The 23,269-nt window shown below is 36.4% G+C and overlaps 1 protein-coding gene across 38 annotated transcripts in view; it reads right to left on the reverse strand.

Annotated features, from left to right (window-relative positions):
- The window catches only part of Rims1 (regulating synaptic membrane exocytosis 1), a 486,577-nt gene that overhangs the window by 226,294 nt on the left and 237,014 nt on the right, over positions 1-23,269 (reverse strand). For all 38 annotated transcript variants that reach the window (XM_045157130.1, XM_045157129.1, XM_045157099.1 and 35 more), the window contains one exon: positions 1,383-1,723. In XM_045157130.1, coding sequence (XP_045013065.1) covers positions 1,383-1,723 — 341 coding nt within the window. The remainder of the gene's footprint in view (positions 1-1,382; positions 1,724-23,269) is intronic.

Consider the following 23,269-nt stretch of genomic DNA (forward strand, 5'->3'; position numbering starts at 1 on the left):
AAATTCTGCCTTCATTAATGTATCTCCTGTGTCCTTTCTATCATCTCTCCAAATAGATTGTGAGCATTATTTTTTCTTGTTTGGAAATATTACAAAGCTTATTTCATAAATCATTTCTTTTTCTTTCTCAGGGCTCCCCAAGTAATAGCTTTGAACAAATCGGCATTCTATGTAGTAGTCTTTTCTGGGGTATTATGTAGTCTGGCAACCAGAGTGTGGGAGAAAAGGGGCTATGTCCTAATCATTTTTCTCTCCTCTGGTTCCTAGCAAAGTTTACTTGTACTGAATACATCATGCTGTGCTGGCCATGAAGTCTGTCATATTCAGTGAATGCCTCCCATGTACCATCCTTGGAACACATATTTATTCTCCTTTAACAATTGGCATATGACTACAAAGTGTTGTTGCTGCCTGTTGTGCAGAGTCAGGAATGTAATCAACACAAGTTTAACCTTGAATTCCTTGATCTTACATGTGTTATATTTGCAACTGAGATCAAAATCCTTCTTCCTACCCAATGAGATAAATTTGAACTACACAGACAGAAGCCATCAAGCCGAGTCCAAATCCCAATACTATTCAGGGGCCCCACACTGTGAGCCTCATGAACACAAGGTTTACGCCATTCTTAATAGTACTCTGGCATAGTGCATAGTATTGTTTTTGGCCAAAAAAGGATACTTTTGGATGGAGGAATGGATGGATGGATGAAAGAAAAAGTTGAAGTACATTGTCTGATCACACCTCTTGCTTAAATCTTCAATGGCTTTCCACTATGAATAAGATAAAATCTAGGAAATGTAATTGATTCCCTTACTACCTCATCAGTGACCTCCCCCCACTCTTCCTCTACTCTGTGCACTCTAACCAGTGGATACCCTTTAACAAAAACCTGCCACAAAACAAAGTCCTTCAGGTCACATGCCTTTGCAGACATCTAGCCCTTAACCTGGAAATTCCTACTTTTTGGAGGGCAGAATGAAATAAATGTGTTCAATGGAGGTTCCTCAACATGCCCTTAAATGGGGAGTATTCCCCCATTGTATTCCTTGAGAGAACACTTTTCTTTAAAGGGCCAATTCTATAAGAGAACAGTTGTCCAAGAGGTATTCTTAGTTCAAGTTTGGAAAGTTTTCAGCTCAGCTCAGTAACTTATGTTAGCTTCTACACATGATATGAATGTAAAGCTCTCCTCCAAGGTCTACTATACAACATGCATTCTAGAGATCCACAGAGCTCCTCAGACCTGTGGTTGTTGTGTATGTGGGGTCTAGCAAGTTCTACTCCCACATATTTCTCCTCATAGAAGTGAAATTCTTGAACCCTGAGTTTGCGCTCAAGCAAGGCGTCAAGTTCTACTCACAGGGTTAGTGGGTCATTACCTCTCTCTTGGAGGCTCACTTCTAGACCTGGATGAAGCCTGTTTCTGCTCAGGCCCCAAGGCTTGCTGGGAGGGCTCAGCCCCTTTGCTCCTGTCATGTGGTGCACCGGGAGAAGCAGTGTCCTGGGAAGAGGCAGCTGCTGAGCTCAAGGGTGTCTGAGACCGTGATCTCTCTTGCAGCCGTGCCTTCTTTTCTCTTGGTACATCTGAACCAGCACCTGTGGCCGTGTCGCTCAGAGTTCCATCCTGACTGGGATGCTGAGGGCCACTTCCAAAGAACCATGCCCCAGATTTGGTCAAGATTTCTTGTTGCTTTCGACATAAATTGCATACCCACATAACCTATTTGGAGAAGAAAGAACAATATAAATTTTCTCCACTATTTGGAAAAATATTCAACACAAAAAATGCACTTTAAGGAAAAAGAAAGGCATTTATGATTATCCTTAAAAATTATTGTGAAAATGTTTTTTTTAGACAATTCACAATTAAGGATATATATACCTTGACTAGAAACCATCTTTAAGATGCATATTTCTGGGGAACCAGCACAGTATTGTTTTTGTTACCATCTTTAATGATTCTGAGTTTTTTGTCATATTTTATGTGCCACATTTTGTGTAATTGACACTGACGTTTTATTAAAAATATCTGTTAGTAATGGTACTGTAAATGAGGTAGTTAATTGATTAATAAACCATTGTAAATAGCTCTATAATCAGTATCTCTGGACACAAACTTATGTATCTCAAGGGACTTTGAAAATGCCCACTTTCTCAGAAAACATCCATTACTAAATTCACTGATGAAAATTACTCCAAAATAAGAGATGAGGCTGGAGAGATCACTCAACAGTTAAGGTGCTTTGCTTGTCTGCAAAGCCTAAGGCCCAGAGTTCAATTCCCAAGTACCCACATAGTGACAATGTACCAGGTGGTGCATACATCTGCATTTTGTCTGCTGTGGCTAGAGGCCATGGCATGTCCATTCTCTCTTCCCATCTGCCTCTTTCTCTGTCTCTTTCTCATAAATAAATAAAATAAGAGGCCAATTTTAATATTTCTCTAGCTTCTTAGAAAAAACCCTCAAGTATATTTTATGGTATAAAATGTAATTTGTCATACATATATTTACTAAAGCAATAGATGTGAAGCTGTTCATTCACATGTGACCATATAATGTAACATTTCTCTAGAGAGGTATTTTGAAGTCATTTAGAACTGTATCAATTGATAAAGTATAACATAACTTCTTAAAATGAATTTTTCATATTATTTATGACATTTAAAATGAATGCAATAGCCAGGTATGGTAGCACAGCACATGTCTTTCATTCCTGAATTGTATAGGCTGAGGTAGGAGACTCATTGTGAGTTTGAGACAGCATGGGCTAGAGTGTGTTCCTAGTCAACCTTGGCTAGAGTGAGACTGTGTCTAAAAAAATAAATAAAAACAACAATATGGGCAGAAATACTAGTAAAAATATGCAGAATAATAACAATGAGAGTAACAACTAACAGTCCAGACAATGATAATTCCAGTGACCCCATGAATCTTCTCTTCAAATGTGATAGGATAATGAACAATAAGTCGCATCAGCATATGTCAAAATAAAATTTATAGAGTGTAGTTTAAATTTAGAATAAACTTAAAATAAGAAAAATAAGGCTGTATTTTGCATCCCAGTTCTCCATCTCTTTGATATCTGGGCATGCATGTGAGGTTTTATCTCTTAGGTAAACTGAGATGGTAAGACCCATGTGAAGAGTGGTGGCACCATTCCAGAGACTGGAATCCTGGACTGCGTGAAAGGAATGAGCTGGCTGAGCACAGCATTCATACAACTCTGCATCCCCACTGTGTGCTGAATGTGACCAGCTATGCTTCAAGCTACTGCTGCTATACCTCTCCTGCCATAAAGGGGTATAACTTCAAACTGCAAACAAAATAAGCCCCTCATTCCTTAAACTTATTTTTGATCAGGTATTTTGTACTAGAAATGAGATGACATCTAATACATTCTGAAACTCCATGGCATACAACAGTTAAATGGAAAATAACAGAAAATTTCATACTAGTATTTTAAATTATCTCTTTCCTATACAATAAATCACTATGGGAAGCAGTAAACCATTTTCTATATTTTTGATATTTATTTATTTATTTGAGAGAGAGAGGAGAGAATGGGCATGCCAGGGCCTCCAGCTACTGCAAATGAACTCTAGATGCATGTGCCACCTTGTGCATCTGGCTTTACTAGGTACTGAGATTTGAATCTGGGACCTTTGGCTTTCTAGGCAAGTGCTTTAACCACTAATCCATCTCTCCGGCCCCTACACGATTTTCTAGAAGCCATATGAAATTTACAGAGCAATAAAAATTAATTATTGAATGTAAAAATATGAATCCACAGATAAAATTACAAGTGTGATAGAAATAAAGCTATACTTGACACATGAATCACCATGAAATGTTTGTAGACACAGAAAACAAAGGATATCTGTCATACTCCTGATGCTATTACTGATAGTCATCATCATGGGGTGCGGACATGTTAATACAAAATTTTGTTGAAGAATAGTGTAACAAAATTGTGTGCATATACATTTTATATAGAGACTTTAAAGTGACAAAACATATATGATTGAATTTTTCTTCTATATTTCACGGAAAATATTAAGATATACTTTAATTTCACATCTCACTTAAAATATTACACTCTTTGAAAAACCTGAATCCAAACCATTAACTTTTTAGTTCCTGAATTTTCTGAGCACTTTTGCTTATTCTTCTTACTGCCTCTATTCAGTAAAGAATTTACTCCAGCAGAAAGTGGGAACAAAATAATTAAGGAAATATTTCACTCTGTTGTGAAAAAATAATAATTATAGAATATATGGAAATGAATGAGTTTGCTTTTATTTTTCGTTGCAGTGTGTATGTGTTTTCCAAATATTTTGGTTCTTATTGTTACTATTCCATAAGTTTACTTCTCTGCTTCAGAAGTTTATATACTGCACATATTTATTAAAAATAAAAAATATAATATAGAATGTCTCTTTATAGTGAACAAGGCACTTCCAACTCCACTGATCCCCTCTAGTTTTTTGGTATAATTTTGCATTCAATTCAAAATAAAGGCAATTCCACTGTAACCTTGTATGCTATTTATTTATTGGTACCGTGACAAATATTTTCATGTGACTCTAAATGATTCTATAACATTTAATATCTATAACATAGAAGAATAACATGCCATTTGCTTTGCCTTTCAACATGTGGTAATAGTTTTTGTTATGGGGTTTGTTTCTGTGTGTGTGTGCTTGTGTAAGTGCCCATGCAGAACCCCATGCACTAGCCTGAGCCCATCTTTAGGTGTCTCTTCTTTGGCTCATTCTTATTTAAGCTAGAGTCTCCTACTGATCCTGGAGCTTGCTATTTGCTTTTATTTTATTGTATTAAATTACGATATTTTACACAGGATATGGTCTTATATCCCCTCTCCCCAGATCCCCATTTCCCTGAGGGTCCTTCTCAGTAAGGGTATTGATGCTCACTGTGTGATCATTAGGGCCTCAGTTAATCTGTGGCTGGGGTGTGGGGGCTTTGCCTCAGAATATTTCTGCCCTCCCTGTGGCTCTTACACTGTTCCCTCCCTTTGTTCTTCAACAATCCCCAAACCTGATACTATCAAATCTGCACTTTGAAATGTAGTGCTGTAATAGTACTCCATCCCCTAAACTCTCATAAATGTTTCAACTTTAAACACAACAAAGCAAGATTCCTCTTAAATAGCAAATATAGTCACAAAGCCATAAGTCCAACAACAACAAAAGGAACCTCAAGAAAGGATGAAACACAAATTCCTAGGATCTGCTCAGTGGAAAGGGATGGCGAGTTTAACAAAATGTAGACAAATACAGCTACACAGAAATTGAAGAGGGCTTTCCTTAACAGGAAGCTAATCATAGAATCCAGAAAACTTTAGATTGGACACAGCAGCAACAATAGCAAGTCAGGAGTGACAAGTGAGATTGTTTATTGTCTAATATGTTGTTATTTTCATCTTCAATTCTTTTACTTTCTTTAGCTGAAAAAGCACTTAGCTTCCCACTTTTGTTTTCATTGACTATATGGTTCAATGTTTTCTATCTTTTTCTTCATTCTTAAGGATTGATTTTAATGTATCTTTAATTAGTTTAATTAATTAGTTTTAATTTAATTATTTTTTTCCTCATAAATCATTGTCTCAACAGGATTTATCAGATAATGCGTCATCTTATCCTTAACCTTCAAGAAGTTTGCTCTCAAGTTAAATTACTTAAGTTCTCACATCATATCCAACACTTATATTTAGTTGCCTTAAGCTGACCTCTGTTCACCTTCCTTATAGTATGAGTGTCTATCTCTCTGAACTGACAATTAAATGAAAGCGTCTAAATTTCACAGCATAGTTCTTAAAATTTACAAGTCCCTAATGAGATATTCATGACATAATTATTGCCAAATATTGAAAATTTGTTGCTATTATCATTTTAATAGCAATGCATTATCATTATTTTAATGAGAACAGAAGATACATAAGACAATTATTTTGTTCCATAGAGGTACAATTGTTATGGGCATTTATCATTTTAAACAGGCTAGTTCCATTGCATTAAGAAGATTTGGAGTCTATTATATTTAAACTGAATTTTACACAGGACAACTATTGCTCTGTCATATCCCTATTAATACCAAAAAATGTTTCTAATCTTCTTTATGTAACTGTCTAAAGTTTTATTGTCTTGAATTTGCGTGGTATATGGTAAGAAACAATGAATTGTGAGTGATGCTAGAGGTAGCAGGCCCTAAAGGTAGAAGTCTGTTACTGAATCTTTTTTTATGCTGCCTAAAACAGATTATAACTCTCTGTGTTTCAGCTTCCTTGTTCATGAAATGTAAAAAGTGATAATAAAGATGAGTTTACAGAATCTATGCCAGTATTAAATGAGGTAACATATGCAACTCTTTGTCATAGAAAGCAATAATACTTATGTTATTGGCAACATGTAAGTTTGTCATTGATGTGTCTTCTAATTGATAGTTTATATTATATATTATATTATTATTATATTATAATATTACAACATATTGTGCTTCACTCAGTACTTATTTCTAATTAGGAAAAAGACAAACTTTGAATGCCTGTTATATGATAGACATTTCCCTAGGTATTGAAGGTCAGTAATGAAAAAAATGAACAGAACCATCCATGCTTGGTACTGAAAATCTAGTCAAACACCTGTGGCTGAAGAGGTCAGAAGCCCTCGGGGGAAGCTACTACTGTTGCCTGGGTAAATGGATATACTATGACCACCCAAACCCTTCTAAACACATTTCTTTATGACATAATGCTACTCTCACTTTTGGTTAGAGAAGTTTCTCTTTTTAGACGGTGGTGACCAATGGGGTGATTCAAAAATGGCCAAAGTGCTAAGAAGAAGTGACAGTACACTGTTAAGCACAAAGTGAAACATTTCTTTCTCACCCTCCAAGGCTCAGGGACCATTGCATAAGAAGTAGCACAAAGAATGTAAGAGCCAAGGGAAGGGAAGAGTACTTTGTACTACTGTTTTCCAGACACAGACTGGTTGTGGCATTCATGACCTCACAGTCATTATTGCTGCCTACAAGACCTGCATAAACAGAAGGAGAAAATAATGACATCAAAACAGAACAGGGACTCCATGGAAAGAAGGGATTCAATAGAGAGGAGGCAGGGGAGGGAGAACAAATGAGGGGACTTGGAAGAGGATTATGATTGTGCTACACTGAGTATATGTATGGATGCTGTCAATAATAAAAGTCTTAAAATTTGACAAAATCCCTGCCTTGGAGCTTATGTTCCAGACAAAAACAAATCATCATAGTGAAGAAAGATGAAAGAGTAAATCATAACGAGTGTGGGGACACATAAAAAGGAAAAGGGTATAAGACATTCCATGTGACAGTGGAATTCAGCTCAATACTGGTTGGTCAGAGAGAATTAGTCAATAAAAGTGAAATATGCAAGCATTTTCCCAGGCTGTTAACACAGCCAGGAAAAGAACTGCAAGGGGGCTTTTGCTTATTGGTTTCAAGGAACAGCTGGGGCAGGGCACGTGAAAGATCCTAAGGTAGTTACTAACTGTGTGGGTCTCTGTGGCTGCAACAGAGACTTTGGCTTTTATGAAGTAACAAGTGGGGAACCATTGTAAGCGTTAGTGCAGAGAAGTGGTCTGATATATACCTTGGTATGTAATAGAAATGTTCTGGGGACTGGTGAGAAGCAGATGGAAGGAATCAAGTGTGGATTCTTTGTAAATTGAACTCAATATTGCAATTTTGACTCCTCTGTCAGTTACCTTTCCCCATCCCTTTAGGTTAACTTGTGGTGTCACTTTGTTGAAGATGTACCTCTTATAGGTGGCACAAAGCTGAACTCTACTTATCCACCAGATAAGCTGTTCACTTTAACAACATCTGAGCATAGACTGGTCAGTTTTCTAGGATCTGTTTGATATCACAAGCTATCCATCCTCTCATCTAAATAAATGCCCACTCCCTTTACTGATTACATCCTTCTAGTCTCTTCTTTCTCATTCCACTTTATAACATACTCCTCATAAAAAGTATCTTAAATTCATACCCTCTCCACTTTCTGACATTTTTTTTTTTAATTTCTCACATCCTAGAAAACTGACTACCGTCTTCACAATTGCATTTTTGTTTCTCCACCACTGGTAATACTAATCACAGTGACAACTACACTTACATTAATTCTTCTAGTCTTTTACTTAATGAAGCCTTCCAAGTATCTGGATTTTGTGACTAGCTCTCATTTCTTTTTTAAAAAAATCAGTAATAATTTTCTTCCCTAGTCATGTCTGTCCATTAACTCTCCATGTATTTGTAGCTATAGCCTTCATTATTGACTCATATTAAATAACTCTGCACAAAAATGAACTCTGCCTCTCCTACATTTCTTATCACCATATGCTCCACGAGAGAATCAAGTGCAAAATCCTTGAATTTTTTTGTAGGGTTAAGCATTTGAGAACTTATTTGATAGATGGATTGATTTTTGAGACAGTATCTCATGCACTGCACGCTGGCCTTGAACTTACTATGAAGCAAAGTATGGCTTTAAACTTCTGCTCTTTTTGTCTGCATCTCCAGAGTGCTTATGCTACAGACCAGCACCACTACACCTACTTCATGCAGTTCTAAGAACTGAGTGCAGGGCTTCATGCATTTTATTTTTTTTATTTTATTTTTTTAAATTTTATTTATGTATTTATTTGAGAGCAACAGACACAGAAAGACAGGTAGAGGGAGAGAGAGACAATGGACGCACCAGGGCTTCCAGCCTCTGCAAATGAACTCCAGACGCGTGAGCCCCCTTGTACATCTAGCTAACGTGGGACCTGGGGAACCGAGCCTCGAACCGGGGTCCTTAGGCTTCACAGGCAAGCGCTTAACTGCTACGCCATCTCTCCAGCCCGCTTCATGCATTTTACACAGACACTTTGTCAACAGAGCCACATCTACAGCCCTCTACGCATTTTGATCACAACCCTTTCTAAAGCAACATGTTTACATGTATATAATACCTGGATATTAGTAATAAATATCTATTCTTACTAGATAAATATGGTGCCTTCACTAAGAAGCAGGCAAAGTGGAAATTCAAATGAATATGATAAACGTATGAGACTTTGAATTTTGTTTGCTACTCAAAGAAATTACCTTACAGTATAAAGTGATGACTGTAATATTAATAGCTCTATTTCAAACACTTTTAATGTTTGTTTGTTTGTTTATTTATTTATTTATTTATTTATTTATTTATTTATTTATTTATGGGAGAGAGAGAGGGGCAATGAGAGGAAGACAATGGGCACCCTAGAGCATCCAGCTATTGCAAATGAACTCCAGATGCATGAGCCACCTTGTGCATCTGGCTTATGTGGGTCATAGGGAATTGAACCTGGGCCCTTTGGTTTTCAAGCAAGTACCATAACCACTTAGCAATCTCTTCATACCTCAGACACTTTTAAAATATTCAAGTCCATATATCCTCTCTTTTGCTGCATCTGGCCACTTAAAAACTTAATAGAAGCTGAAACTTAAAAATACACATAGCATACATTGTCCAGCTTTCAAAATATCATGTGTTCTTGTCCTGCTTTATTCATTTCAGTTAACCATGTACAGAGTAACCTAAGCTGTTAATGTAAAATTTATCCTATATCTTAGAAACCTTCCTCTTGGTCAGCTAATTAAAATATAGAACTCTTTTTTTAAAGCACATTTAAAATATTTTTCTTTCTTAATTTATTTGAGAGTGACAGAGAGAGAAAGAAGGGGGAGAGAGAGAGATTGAGATAGATAGATAGATAGATAGATAGAGAGAGAGAGAGAGAGAGAGAGAGAGAGAGAGAGAGAGAGAGGATGAGTGCCTTGGGGCCTCTATCACTGCAAATGAACTCCAGACTCATGTACCACCTTATGAATCTAGCTTACATGGTTACTGGAGAATTGAACCTGGGTCCTTAAGTCTCACAGGCAAGTGCCTTAACCACTAAGCACCTCTCCAGCTTCTAAAATATAGAACTTTTAATAACAGGGGGAAGGAATAATCTAGGCAGAAATAATACTCTGTAGTAGTTAGAGTAAGCTTAACCCTAGAACAATAAGCTCTGGCTGGTAAATCCCAGTGCAAAAACTCGGACAACTCCCACACCGGAGCTATCAAGGAGGTCAATAAGCCCCACACCCCTGCAAACAATGTAGGGCATTGCCAATACACTAGGTTTGGACACCAGGTGTATGTGGTAAGACTCTATTGCTAATGATACCACAAGATGTGGTTGCAGGACACCAAGAGATCATGCTAGAACTGAGAAGCAAGCAAACTCCCTGATGGCTAGCCCTTATAGTGCTGTAAAGTTCTATGGGAGTTGCTTGGGTCACCAACAGTGTGAACAAACAGGAAATCTTGCAAGTTACAAGTCAATCATCCAGTCAAGATGTACACACCTGTTCATGAGTACCACCCAAGTTATGGGGGTAATCAACTACTCTCCGTTTGGATATGAAGCCCTCTCAGTGGGAAGGAATTCATACCTGGTACTGAAAAATCAAGACAGAAGTCTAGGGCTTGAAAGATCATAGACTCTAGAGGAAAATTATCATTGTTCTTTGGCTAAAATGAAAGGTATACTTGACAAAAAGTCTTCTACACATCTCTCTTTATCCCATTTGACCCATAGTGTTCTCTCTCTTGGTTAGAGAATCTACTTTTTTGTAGACGGCAAAAAATACAGAGAGGCAGATTATATATATATATATATTATATATAAACTGATATATATATATATATATATATATATATATATATGTATTCAAAAACATATATATGTATGTGAAGGGGGGAAAATGGGCATGCCAGGGTCCATTGCAAACAATATCCAGATCCATGGACCACATTGTGCACCTGGCTTACGTGGATACTGGGGAATTGAACCTAGGACCTTAGACTATGCAGGCAAACACCTTAACTGGTACACCATCTGTCCAGCCCCTTAATTACTGCTTTATACTTTATGATGAAGACATTCAAGCTATTTTCTTCCAGCTTCTTGAGATGCATAGTACATATCCACTATCCTAGCCAACCTCCTGGGAATATGCACATCAGAACTTATCTAACTAAATTGGTACACTGATCAGCCATTTTTTGTCCCTGCCCTTCCCTGCTCTTTCTAGGCTCTGCTGTAGTAGCTTTATTTTTAAATTTGTCCTTTATAATGGATGGACTAATTTACATGTATACTGATAACTTACAAGGCTTCCTTTTTCTCTATATCCTCACCAGCACTTTTTACCTTCACATAGTTGGATAATAAATATTCTTTCTAGGGTGAGATGATACCTCAATTTGATGTCGATTTGTTTCTTCTTGATGATAGTGATATTGAATCATTTTTCATATAACTATTTGTCATTTGAGGAATGACTAGATATATTGACAACTTTTACGTCAGTCCAGTTATGTAGAATTTTGATGCTTTTTTGTTTTGTTCATCTATTCAGTTGTTTGGAGTCCTTTACATATTTTGGATATTTACACATTGTCAGATTCTTTCTTCCCCTCTGTGATCTGTTCATATTCTATTTATGATTGTGATTGACAGAATATTTGTAGTTTGATGCAATTCCTTTTGTCTAATTTTCTTTCATTTATCATGCTTTTAATGTCATATTCTACCAATCATTTCCTGAACCAATATGAAGGAGATTTTCACCCTGTTTTCTGGTAGTAATTTTATGATTTCAAGTCATATGCTTACGTCTTTAATCTTTGATGTAAGGAGGCATTTTGTTTGCATGTGGATAATCCTATCTATTGAAGAAAAGAGCATTTCCTTGTTGCAAATTCTTGGCATCTTTATGAAAATTAATATTAGATGTGTCTAAAAGCCAGTAGCCTATGCCACTTTTTGCAACCTCATTACAACCTTGGTTTTGAACACATATACACTTTGCACTGTGCCTGCCAATCATGCTACTCTATGTCAGCAACATTGCCTGAAGCACATCAGTTCCGATTCAAGCTTAATGTATGTTATCAATCGTAGTATTTTACTACACTTACAAAGCATGCTGCTTTAAGAGAACATAAAGCTTTAATTATGGAAAAGAGAATTTTTATACTTCCTATTGTTCTTCAGCATATATATATGAAATGAGTGTACCTTTTTATTATATTATATTAGAATATTTAATTAAAACATTAATATTTATTTTTCTGACTTGAATTTCATTAAAAATCATTTAAGGAAGTTTGGCTTGGACTTTGGGAAGGTTTTTCAGATGCCTCTGAAATGGTTCAGAAAATATTGCTCTCATTGTGTACTATGTATTTACCTGAAGTGGTGTTCCCAGTCTTGATAATTACAAATGCAAAATATTAATCATCTCTAAAAAATTGATGATACTCTATATTCTGGATTATCAAATACTTAGACAGAATTTAATTCTTTATTGAAAAATTAACAAACACATCCATCTCAGTATAGAATTCTGCTACTGACTTTAATATATTTTAAAATTGTTGATATACCAAAGAATTATTGTGAAATTAATTTCTTCATGATTTATTGTCATTTAAAGGAGCTGTGAGTTCATAGAGTTATTTTCAGCTACTCTCCTTCTATTCTGTATCATTTAGTTCTTGTATTACAGTTGCAAAATAGCCAAAAAAAAAAAAACATAACCTGAAGAAGGAAATTCTTATTTTGACCAGAAGTTTTAGATGTATCAGTCCATGGTCATCTATTGCTGTGGTACTAATGGGAGGATGAAACATTATGGAGGAAGCACATGGTGCACACAAACAAACTCCTGATAATCCCATGGAGGAGGGATGCAGGGAGAGGGAGGTAGGAAGTATACAGGGAGAATATTCCCTTTAAATACAAATAGTATTATTGTTCTGATAGACCATTCATCCAAAAAGTCATCCATGGGTTGACCCACTGATGAAGTTAAAACCTGAAGGATCCAATCACCTTCCAAAAATCCTGTGGGTCCAAATCTTCATGGGGTTTTGCAAACATTTTATATCCAAACTATAATATGTTTCATTGATGCACCTGTTTGTCCATATGCCAGTAATATTCTGTCATGTAATCGACTTTATCATTGTAATGTAATTTGACACTGGAAAGTGTAGTGTCCCTAGATGTGCACTTCTTGCTGGAGTTTCCTTTGATTGTTTGTTTTCATCTGTGGCTATCTGCCTTTTTCCTGTCCTGCAAAGCCTTTGTAGATCCTGAGAGTCTCTATTTTACTCTCTTGGGTTGTCAGAGCCTGGATTGCTCAACTTAGTGCAAATACAGCTGAGTCATCTGTCTCTTCTGTACTTGTTAACTGAGGTTCATGTTGAGAAATTTATTTGGAGTGATTATTGGCCAGCTGGCTGAAGAATCTTCAGGTTAGGTTTCCTAAATGCCTTGTAAGCAAATTCCCTAATGGAGGCCATAGAATTTTTAGTAGGTCTTGAAATCTCTTTTTCTGCTTCCAGTCTTTCCTAGTCATTCAGCTATGTTGATTGCCTCAGTAATCTGTTGAGGCAATAAAAATAGGCTTTTTCTGTAGTATTCTGTACACCTTGGAGAATCAGAAGCTCAAGCCCAGTGCTCTCATTTTTCCCCACTTGCGAGATCGTAGAGGATACATATGGCACCGAGGGTTGCTGCTGTGGGGAAAGTGAGAAACAGGTCAGATGAAAATGTTTGACCAAACCTCTTCAATACGTTTCTTGGATTCTTGTTCCAATGATATGCAGACGTTTTCTGGGGTATACAGAGACTTATACAGAAGCGTGCTCACTTGTCAGTAGTTGTCAAAGTGATAATTTGGCCCAAGGTGGCATAGAATGTTTCTATTCTTGATGTCACTGGAAGTCACTCACTCAGTGCATGAGTTTTTTTTTTTTTTTCCTCTTCAACTTCCCATGATAAGTTGTTGGGACATTTTTTGTCTTCACATTCCTCTTTAGCTTTTGTTGTTTCTATTGTTGTTATTATATATCTATGAATCATAAACTCCTAAAATGTGGATCTTTTCATCCTAGTTATAAGTGGCATAATATGCTTTATGTATAAGTGCTGTCTTTTTTAAAAATTTGTGTTCTTTTGGCTTATAGTGCAAAACCAATACTTCTATGAATTAGAGTTGTGGTTTGAATGTGAAATGTCCTTGAAAAGCTCTGTATTTGAACAACTGGTCTCCAGGTGCTGGTGCTGTTTGGGAATGTTGTGAAATGCTTAGCAGGTGAAGCCTTGCTGGAAGAAGTAGTAACTGAGGGACAACTTAAAGGTTTTATAGCCCAGGCTTACTTCCTGTTTATATTCTCTTCCTGCCTATGGATGCAGAGTGACTGGCCAGCTTCTGGTATCTGCTGTATGCTGATCTAGCCATGATGCGCTGTACTACCCAGAACTGTAATTTGAAATAAACCGCTTCCTTCCCTGAACTGCTTCTTGAAATTTAGCCTAACAGTAGCCAAGAAAGTACCTAACAAGTCAAATTTTAGCAAGCACAGCTCCACAGCATTTCTTAGGAGGAGCCACAGAGCATACACACATGCACACACACACAAAATAAATAAAATAAAAAGAAAGAGAGAGAGAGAATGATTCCCCCTTTTGTAAACAGTATATTTTTTACATAAGTAAATACCATCCTAAGGTGCATATTTATATCCAGTCTATAATATGTACATACACATAAATGGAACACATACACCATGCACGAGTAGAAAGAAAGAGAGATAGGAAGACAGACATTGTTTCATCTCACAGAATAGATTTTATAAAACAATATGATCACTTCATATTCAAGTTTATAATAATTTATTTGCCTTATTTTATGTGAGATTTATGGTCTCAACAGTGTTTCTTCCTCCATCTTTAATACCTGGAGAGAATGCAAGGAAATTTTGTATTTTTATGCCTTGTACATTTCAAATTTTGGACTTTTTTATATTTTATTTATTTATTAGTGAGTGTGTGAAAGAAAGAATAGACATGTCATGGCCTCCAGCCACTGCCAATGAACTCCAGATGCATGCACCACCATATGCGTCCAGCTTACATGGGTTCTGTGTAATCAAACCTGGGTTCTTAGGCTTCTCAGGCAAGTGCCTTAACCACTAAACTATCTCTCCAGGCCAAATTTTGCACGTTTAAAACACAAATAGGTTCTATAGATACAACCACTTGTACAAACAGACCAATGCAACTCAGCAGATTTTCCAAATAACATATTTAGGAAGATACCTTTGCAGATCGTTATGCTCTATGTATATTACTTGTACCATTCTATCAAAATAATCACCAAATATATTTAAACAGCTGATAATAAATGACATATGGTTTTTCTTTTCTTATTCAAAAATTTTCCACTTTAGTCCACAACATTCTCCCTTGGTGAAAGAAATGCATAAACCAAATTTGGTTTGACAGCAGATGTGTTATGGGTATCTTGACCTGATTAGTTCAATTTAATTGTATAACACACTGTAATAAACTATGAATAATTTTCTTAACATTTTAGTGATAGTCAAGAGTACAAAGGGGCAATGTAAAAATTTAATTTATTAATTACTCTATTTCATTACAATGATAGGTGTTTTGGTTCTTGGAAATTACAGACCTGTTAAAACCTTGAAATGTAGTACTTTCAAATGTCTAGGGTGTGCAAAATGCTAAAGTGAAATTTCTTATTTGTTGCTTTAAAAATCAGCATACACACTGATTCAGGTCTAGAATTTGAAAAAGAAAATCAGCAAATCTAACTCCCTTATTTTGAAGATAAAGTAAATTGGAAGTGAGTGAATTCCATGATTTGCTCAGTGCCTCATGAAACAATAAGGTGTTTTGTGGGTCATGGAATATATGTTTTGCCTTCCAATTTTAGTTTCTAGTAGTAATCTTCATAAATGATGTGTTAATATCAAACACATAAATTTACATATATACACACACGTATATGTAGAGGATCCCACACAATAACTTTAGAAAAGTATGGAATATGACTTAAGGTTGGTGACAGAGTTAAAAACAGAACCATACACAGACATCCTTAATGATATCAGAGAACCACAGTATCCTAAATAGGAACATATAGTGAGTCAGGACCCCTCTTTTCTCCAGTTGTTATGGTCTGTAACTAGCTACATACCTTCTCTATAATTCAGTATTTTTGTAGATTAAATGAATTAACATTGAATGATGTCCGGCACATAGTGAGTGCTATAAAAATGTTTGTTAAAAAATGAACTATGTAGTTTTGAAGTAAGCATTTCACATATAAGCGATGCTTTCATTCCTAAAATAAATTGTTGTCTGATATGAAATGGCATATTCTTATGTTATTCAGGAAGCAGGAGAAGAGAAAGAAAAAAAGAGGATGTGGAAAGGTTAGTAAGGGAGAGTGACCTAGAAAGTTAGAGAAGGAAGAGAGGTGAGGAGAGGAAAAGAGAGGAGAAAGGAGAAGGCAAGGAAAGAAGATATATTGCTTCTGAAGAGCGAATTAGAGACATTAGCTTATATGCTACGGCGGCAGGAGTGAGCATTAGGCATAGGAACTAATTGGCAGCATGATTTGTACCTCAGATTATCAGGGCTTCATTTTCTTGCTTATACAGGTCATTTTGTTTTTCTTTCACAATAATCAAAGCAATTCATGACAAAGGGATCATAGAAAGTCAGAAAATCTCTCATGACACCATCATAAAATTTAAACTTTGACACCACTTATTTATACTCCTATCATAATTCCACTGGTTACTCTTTGAAATAAAAATTAAAATAGAATAGATACCTTTTCCCAGTTTAAATGCTTTCAGAAATCCCAGACAGAATGGATTCAAACCATATTTGTGGAAGTTACTAAGGTCAACAGAAATCAAATACAATTGCAATTTTTGTGATAGTATTCATTGCTCAAAGATTTATATTCAGAAATGGAATGTTAATAGCAGCAATGCACCAGTTAACCACAGAACAGATGCCTTTAATTCAAGGGATAGAGCATGAAGTATGAGCAGTGGCATGCAAAGAAGAAGAAAAAGTAAAGCAGAGGCAGGATGATTACAATTTCACAAGCAGCCTGGGTTGAAGAGTGAATTCAGTGTGAGCCTGAGCATCTTAGTAAGACTGAATCTTAAAGTAAAACTAAAATTATAACTAGGGATGTATCTCAGTGCTACAGCACCTGCCTACCAGGTATGAGGTACTGGGTTCAATTGTTAGTACTGCAAAAAAAAAAAATCAGACCTAGAGAAAGTAGAAATTCAGACAGGGTAAAAAAAATATATCTCTACTAATATTGGTCAGCCCATTTATCCAGTGCTGACTTCACTCTCCATTGGAGAATCTGAGTTTCTTTTTCAGATGAAGGCAGAACCTGAGGAGAGAATCAGCCCATCGTACCTCACCAGGGCCTCAGCTGAAACCATAGTGTATTTGGGGAAATGAGCAACAGTTCTGCTTTCTTTGTGAACTTGGTATCAGCATAAGGGTGAAGGAGATAGACACAGAGAACACTCAACTCCTACCAAACCAGAGACCTAGAGACACAGAGGCTTCCAAGACCTCATCACTGAAGTAGACCTAAAACGAGCCCAACATGGCTCAGGGAAATTTTCAGAAGGGGCAGAAAGATTGTTATAGCCACAAGTTGGGGCATTACACAGAGACATTGCCTCTTACCCATAACGGATGGCTAACCCCACAATGCACGACCCACATTCACCATGGGGATAACTGGCATCCCCAACAAGGAGGGTCCTTTGGGAGGAGGGGGACAGGGATAAGGGTAAGGATAGCACCAGCATGTGCTGTTTACAGACTGATTATACACATAACTAATAAAGAAAAAATGGTGAAAAAAAAGAGAAAGTGCCTAGTCAAAGCACAGCTTTGATTTGAAGTTCTGACATTGATTCAAACTAGGCACAGCTTTCTGCAGTAACTCCTATTAACAAATGGATTCTCTACTTTTTTCTCTATTGTGATGACCTAGAAACTGACCAAGAGAGTGTGGAAGAACCAAACTAGAAAGTTACTGCCTAGTGCAAAGTCTAAGCTGGTTTATCAGAGAATGAAAGAAGACTTCTTGTGAAGAGGGCACCCAGCATCCCCTCACTTCCCAACCCACCCAAATGAGGCCTGAATGTGACAGTGAGCATGGTAGATTAAACGTGTGACAACAGATACCATGAGGAAAGCTTACCTACCAATTCTAGCCCAAACCATAAAATCATGAGCAGATGAATGGTTGCTATTACAATAGGCTGACTTCTAACACAGAAATAGCTAAGTGATTAAGCCCAATTAATCAATAAATGTTTCTTCTCTTGTACTTAATCATAATTTTCATGGCTCAGAAGAAATCTGATCAGACATGTCCACCTTTCCTTCCTCCTTGAATTACAGAGGACTTCCTAATCCTACACTACTTCCACTGTCACACCACCCTGTGTACACAGGGCGGAGACTCCGGGGATTTTGTCCTGCCTTCTGTTCTCCTGGTTATGGCATACGCATGTGTTGAAGTAAATAACAAAGTATTAATGATGTCAGTGAAGGTGTTCCATCTATAGGTGCTGAAGAGAATTCAATTGACTACTATCCATATTATCATGTAAGGCCTCACGGACAAAATCCACTCCAAGATTCAACTCAAACCTTACTGACAAATGAGACTATGTCAAAGTCAACAAATAACGTGAAACAACTTGAAACACCCTGCTATACGTCAGTCCAAAATGATGTCACCCCATGAACAGGACTATGTCCTTTCTCCTGGATTTCTAGCAACCCGCATCCAAGTGCAATAGTTAACTCCAATAAGTTCAGGACTTGTCCATCAGTAAATGAAACACTGAATTGCCATCTTACAAGGACATTGCTGTTTGTTCCCCTCTTCTCAGGACTCCATTAAAAACAAACAAATAAACAAACAAAAACAATCATGACCTGGTGAGGCTTAGAGAAATGAGATATACAAATAGTAACAAACAAAGAAATGAATAAGGAATTATTCTCAAATTTTTGTTTACTCTCATTCCTGCAAAACAATTCTGTGACATTAGATCATCCTTCAGATAAATGTTTATGGTGTGCTAGCCATAAAGATTACAAACCTTAAAATATATTTATAATTCATGTTTTTAAGTGTTTACTTATCAACATGAAAATGTTCCCATGTCTCATATTCCAAGGTCTTTACTGGGGTATGTTCTGGCATTTCATGAGACAGGAAGCACATCCTTTAGCTACCCTCTGAAACTCTACAGTACACATGAAGCAGTGAATTAGGCTTGAGTTTCTGGGTTTATTCTCTATAAAATGTTCATGTGCTAATTTTTCCAAATTTCAGGGCCATTGATGACGTGGTTATTCTGTTATAAAACTTTGTAAAAGTTAATATAAATTTTAAAATAAAACTACTTAAATAAGAATAAATAGATGTGCAATAAATATTTGCTAAACATTTTGACGACATTGCTGTGTGTTTAGAAGCCTGGATAATGACTGGCTGGTAGGTTGATGTCATTTTACATCGACAACTGTAGATAAAAACACCTGGAAGTTGTTAATTAGTCCCTAGAAACTGTGGACCACATCATTTACTGTCTAGTACATCTGTCCTCGCCTCTCATCACTTTTACTTGTCTCAGGCTTCCCAACTCCAAAATCTACTCACTATTTTTTAATTTCCAAAAACTTATGAAATGTTCAATGGTTTCTGTCAAGAAATAAAACTTTGCATGTCATGGTGGCACATGCCTTTAATCCTAGCACTTAGGAGGCTGAGATAGGCAGACCGAGGCCAGCCTGTGAATACAAAGTGAATTGCAGGTCATCCTGGGCTAAGAGCAAGACCCTATCTTGAAAAAAAATGAATAAAAGAAATAAAACTTTATTCATTCATGTGTCATTTTTTGTTAAGTATATTTCTAGAAGAAATGATATAGAAGCATGATGATGTACATATATTTTTTAATATTTAATTTTTTTATTTTTAGTTATTTATTAGAGAGAGAGAGAGAGAGAGAGAGAGAGAGAGAATGGGTTCACCAGAGCCTCCAGCTGCTACAAAGAAACTCCAGAGACAAGTGCCACCTGTGCATCTGGTCCTGGGGAACTGACCTGGGTCATTTGGCTTTGCAGGAAAATGCCTTAACTGCTAAGCTATCTCTCCAGCTCTGATGTTCATGATCTGGCACCATGGTTAGCTCAAACTGGAGTTAGACCTTCATAGTCAATGCAAGAGATCCTTTGACATCTCTTGGCACAGGGGAAAGAGTGTAGCTTCCTCACTGAGGGTGTAACCCGAGGCTTTTGTCTGCCTTCTCATAGAGGCCTAACCCATGGTCAAAGAGGCTGTGAAGTGCTTCAGTCCTGTATTTTGTTGTCACAGCCTTTTATTACCTGTACTCAGATGTCATATTTTCTATAACTGGCTTCCAATAAACAGTCATTATGTTGAGACTGTTTTTTTTTTTTTTAAGAGATGGCTAGAGCCAGACATGACAGTGCACACCTTTTTATAAATATGGCATGGAGGCTCATACCTTTATTATTATTATATTTTATTTTACTTTACTTGAGAGAGAAAAGCCATTGAAGAGGGAGAATGGGCACACTAAGACCTTCAGGCAGGGCAAACAAACTCCAGACATATGCACCTCCTTGTGCATCTGTCTTACATAAGTCCTGCAGAATTGAACCTGGGTCTTTAGCTTTTCAGGCAAGTGCCTTAACCACTAAACCATTTCTCTAGCCTGCTTGAGACTTTTAAAGTGACCTTTTTGCTTTGGAAGTCTTTCATTGTGAAAGGTCCCATGAAATAATAACTACTGGTTGCATTTTCCAGAACCATGTGTTTGAGAAACACTTGGTTTTGTTAGCCTTAATAATCAAAAATAGAAGTTCCCATTCCAATTTTCTAAAATGCCTTTTTTTCTCTCTGGGGACCTACTGCTGTATATTTTAAAATAATTTGTGTCTTTTTGCTCATAGTCTAGATAAACATGACATTCAAGGGAATTTTATGACTAACTTACAAGTTAGAAATTAATAGAACCATCTTTCAATTAAAGCAAAATGGAATCTACAGATGCTTAAGTTACACTTGACACTATATTCTGGGTATAATTTTAGTGACTACATGTGAACACACCACAATAGCATAACCATGGTCATCAGAGAACTTGGAGCAATAACCTGTTTCATAAAACTGTACTTTGGAGAAAGCTACTTGTGTAATTTACTCTTTTTCTAATAAATCACTGCCCTAGTTTTTTACCATGCACTTAATGTAAGAGCTGAAAATTGTTTTCCCTCTCTTAACACCACATACATTATTGCTGCTGGCAAGGATTGTGAAAAATGCCATCTATTTTCAAAGTTTTGTGAAGTCATTGTAAAGTATTCCCCTGCTGTGGATTTCACACCTGCTAACATAATCCTTCCTTTATGGTGCTCTGTTTAGTTACCTTGGAAATGATATCATAACATAGCAGAAACACCTGTCATTGCAACATGATGCCTGCTTAATTTTAAGCTGGAGTTAACCTCATTTCTGTATACATAATGGAAAATGTTATTTGACAGAGATTTCATGCTGAGAGAAGTCTGCAAGTACTCACAAAAAGTTTTTTTTTTCTTCCTACTATCTGTAGAAAAGGTCTGATAAATTTTAGAAACAATATATAATTAATTGCATTTTTCTCAAGTAATGGAAAGAGGTCATAGTATAGACAAGAAATTTTCTGTCTAACTTATTAAAATCTATACTGGTTATTTTCAATGGCTTCCTAATTTCTGGCAGAAAATCACTTTAAATTAGTAACAAAGTAACACATATTCTTTTCCAAGGAATAATGCATTTTCACTTAAAAGTTACCTTTAGAGAACACATACTCTGGAGTTAAGCATACTAGACTTAGTGAGTTGGAATTTTCTTGCCTTCTTAAAAAATTAAAGACAATAATAATAACTTGATAACTTTTTCAGTTGAAATGGGGTTAATTTGTGTTAAGTGGATAGCATATTTCTTGATAACTAGAGGAAGAATAAATTAAATTCTACTAATGTACTCACTTTACAAAATTTAAAATAGTGATTCTCTTTTTTATTTTTGAGGTTGGGTCTTACTCTAGCCCAGGCTGACCTGTAATACACTATGTACTCTCAGGCTGGCCTAGAACTCACAATGAACACAGCAATTTTGGACAAAGGACATTATTCTTTATAATAAACTTAAAAAATACAAATCACCATAATGAAAACCTTAAGCAAGTAAGTATTAAATGGATTGATAATACCACATGAAAATAGCTAAATATAGTGTTTATATCATTTTATATAATGGAGATAAGCCATAATGCTCTGTGACTTGTTCTAGAAAAGAAAATATCATGTGTTTTAAAACTCAAAGTATGTCAACATGTTGCAGTTACCCTTCAGTTACCTTGCTGGACAAACACCCAACTAGAAGCAGACTAATGGGAGGAAAGGGTTTATTTCAGGTTTACATAGACCAAGCAAAGTTCCAGTGTGTCAGAAGAAGCTGGCCCACTCCAGCATGCATTCCAGGAGAGAGAGAGGAAGAGACAGAGAGAAAGCAATTCCAGCAAAAAACAATAGCTACAGGTTAAACTGCTCTGAATAAACCTTTGGGCTGGACATGAGATCTGCCCTCAGTGGCACAACCTGGCAGAGCTTTAACCACTGGAAACTCAAGTTTCAAACTCAGTCTCAACAAAAGATAATGCCCCATTTTATGAGACCATACATTCAAACCACCACAATTTAAATATCTGGATGTCCCCACTACAGACTACCCTCTTGCTATGGTGATTACATAATCTTGGGCTTGCACATGTAGACAAATAAGATTATGAATTCAATAGAACCTGTTTTTTGCTGGTAATTATAAATTAAAGAATGCATTAGCAAAGTGAAGAAAAATATTTCTTTAGAAAATGTAGACTCAAGTCATTTCAGTATAACTCAAAAGTAGGTAGAAATTCAAATTTATTTAACTGATACATTTAAGAAGTCTTGACTATGAATCTATGGTTAAAATGATTTGAGAGATAACTGGAGAGGTGGCTTAGTGGTTAAGGCACTTGCCTGCAATGCAAAGGACTTGTTTTCAACTCTCCAGGTCTCATAAAATCCAGAAACACAAGATGAATGTTGCAGATGTCTAGAGTTCCATTGTAGTGGCTGGAGTCCCTAGTGTGTTGATTCTCTCTTTCATTCTCTCATAAAAATA

The sequence above is a fragment of the Jaculus jaculus genome, chromosome 8 (assembly GCF_020740685.1).
Source record: "Jaculus jaculus isolate mJacJac1 chromosome 8, mJacJac1.mat.Y.cur, whole genome shotgun sequence".
NCBI lineage: Eukaryota > Metazoa > Chordata > Mammalia > Rodentia > Dipodidae > Jaculus > Jaculus jaculus.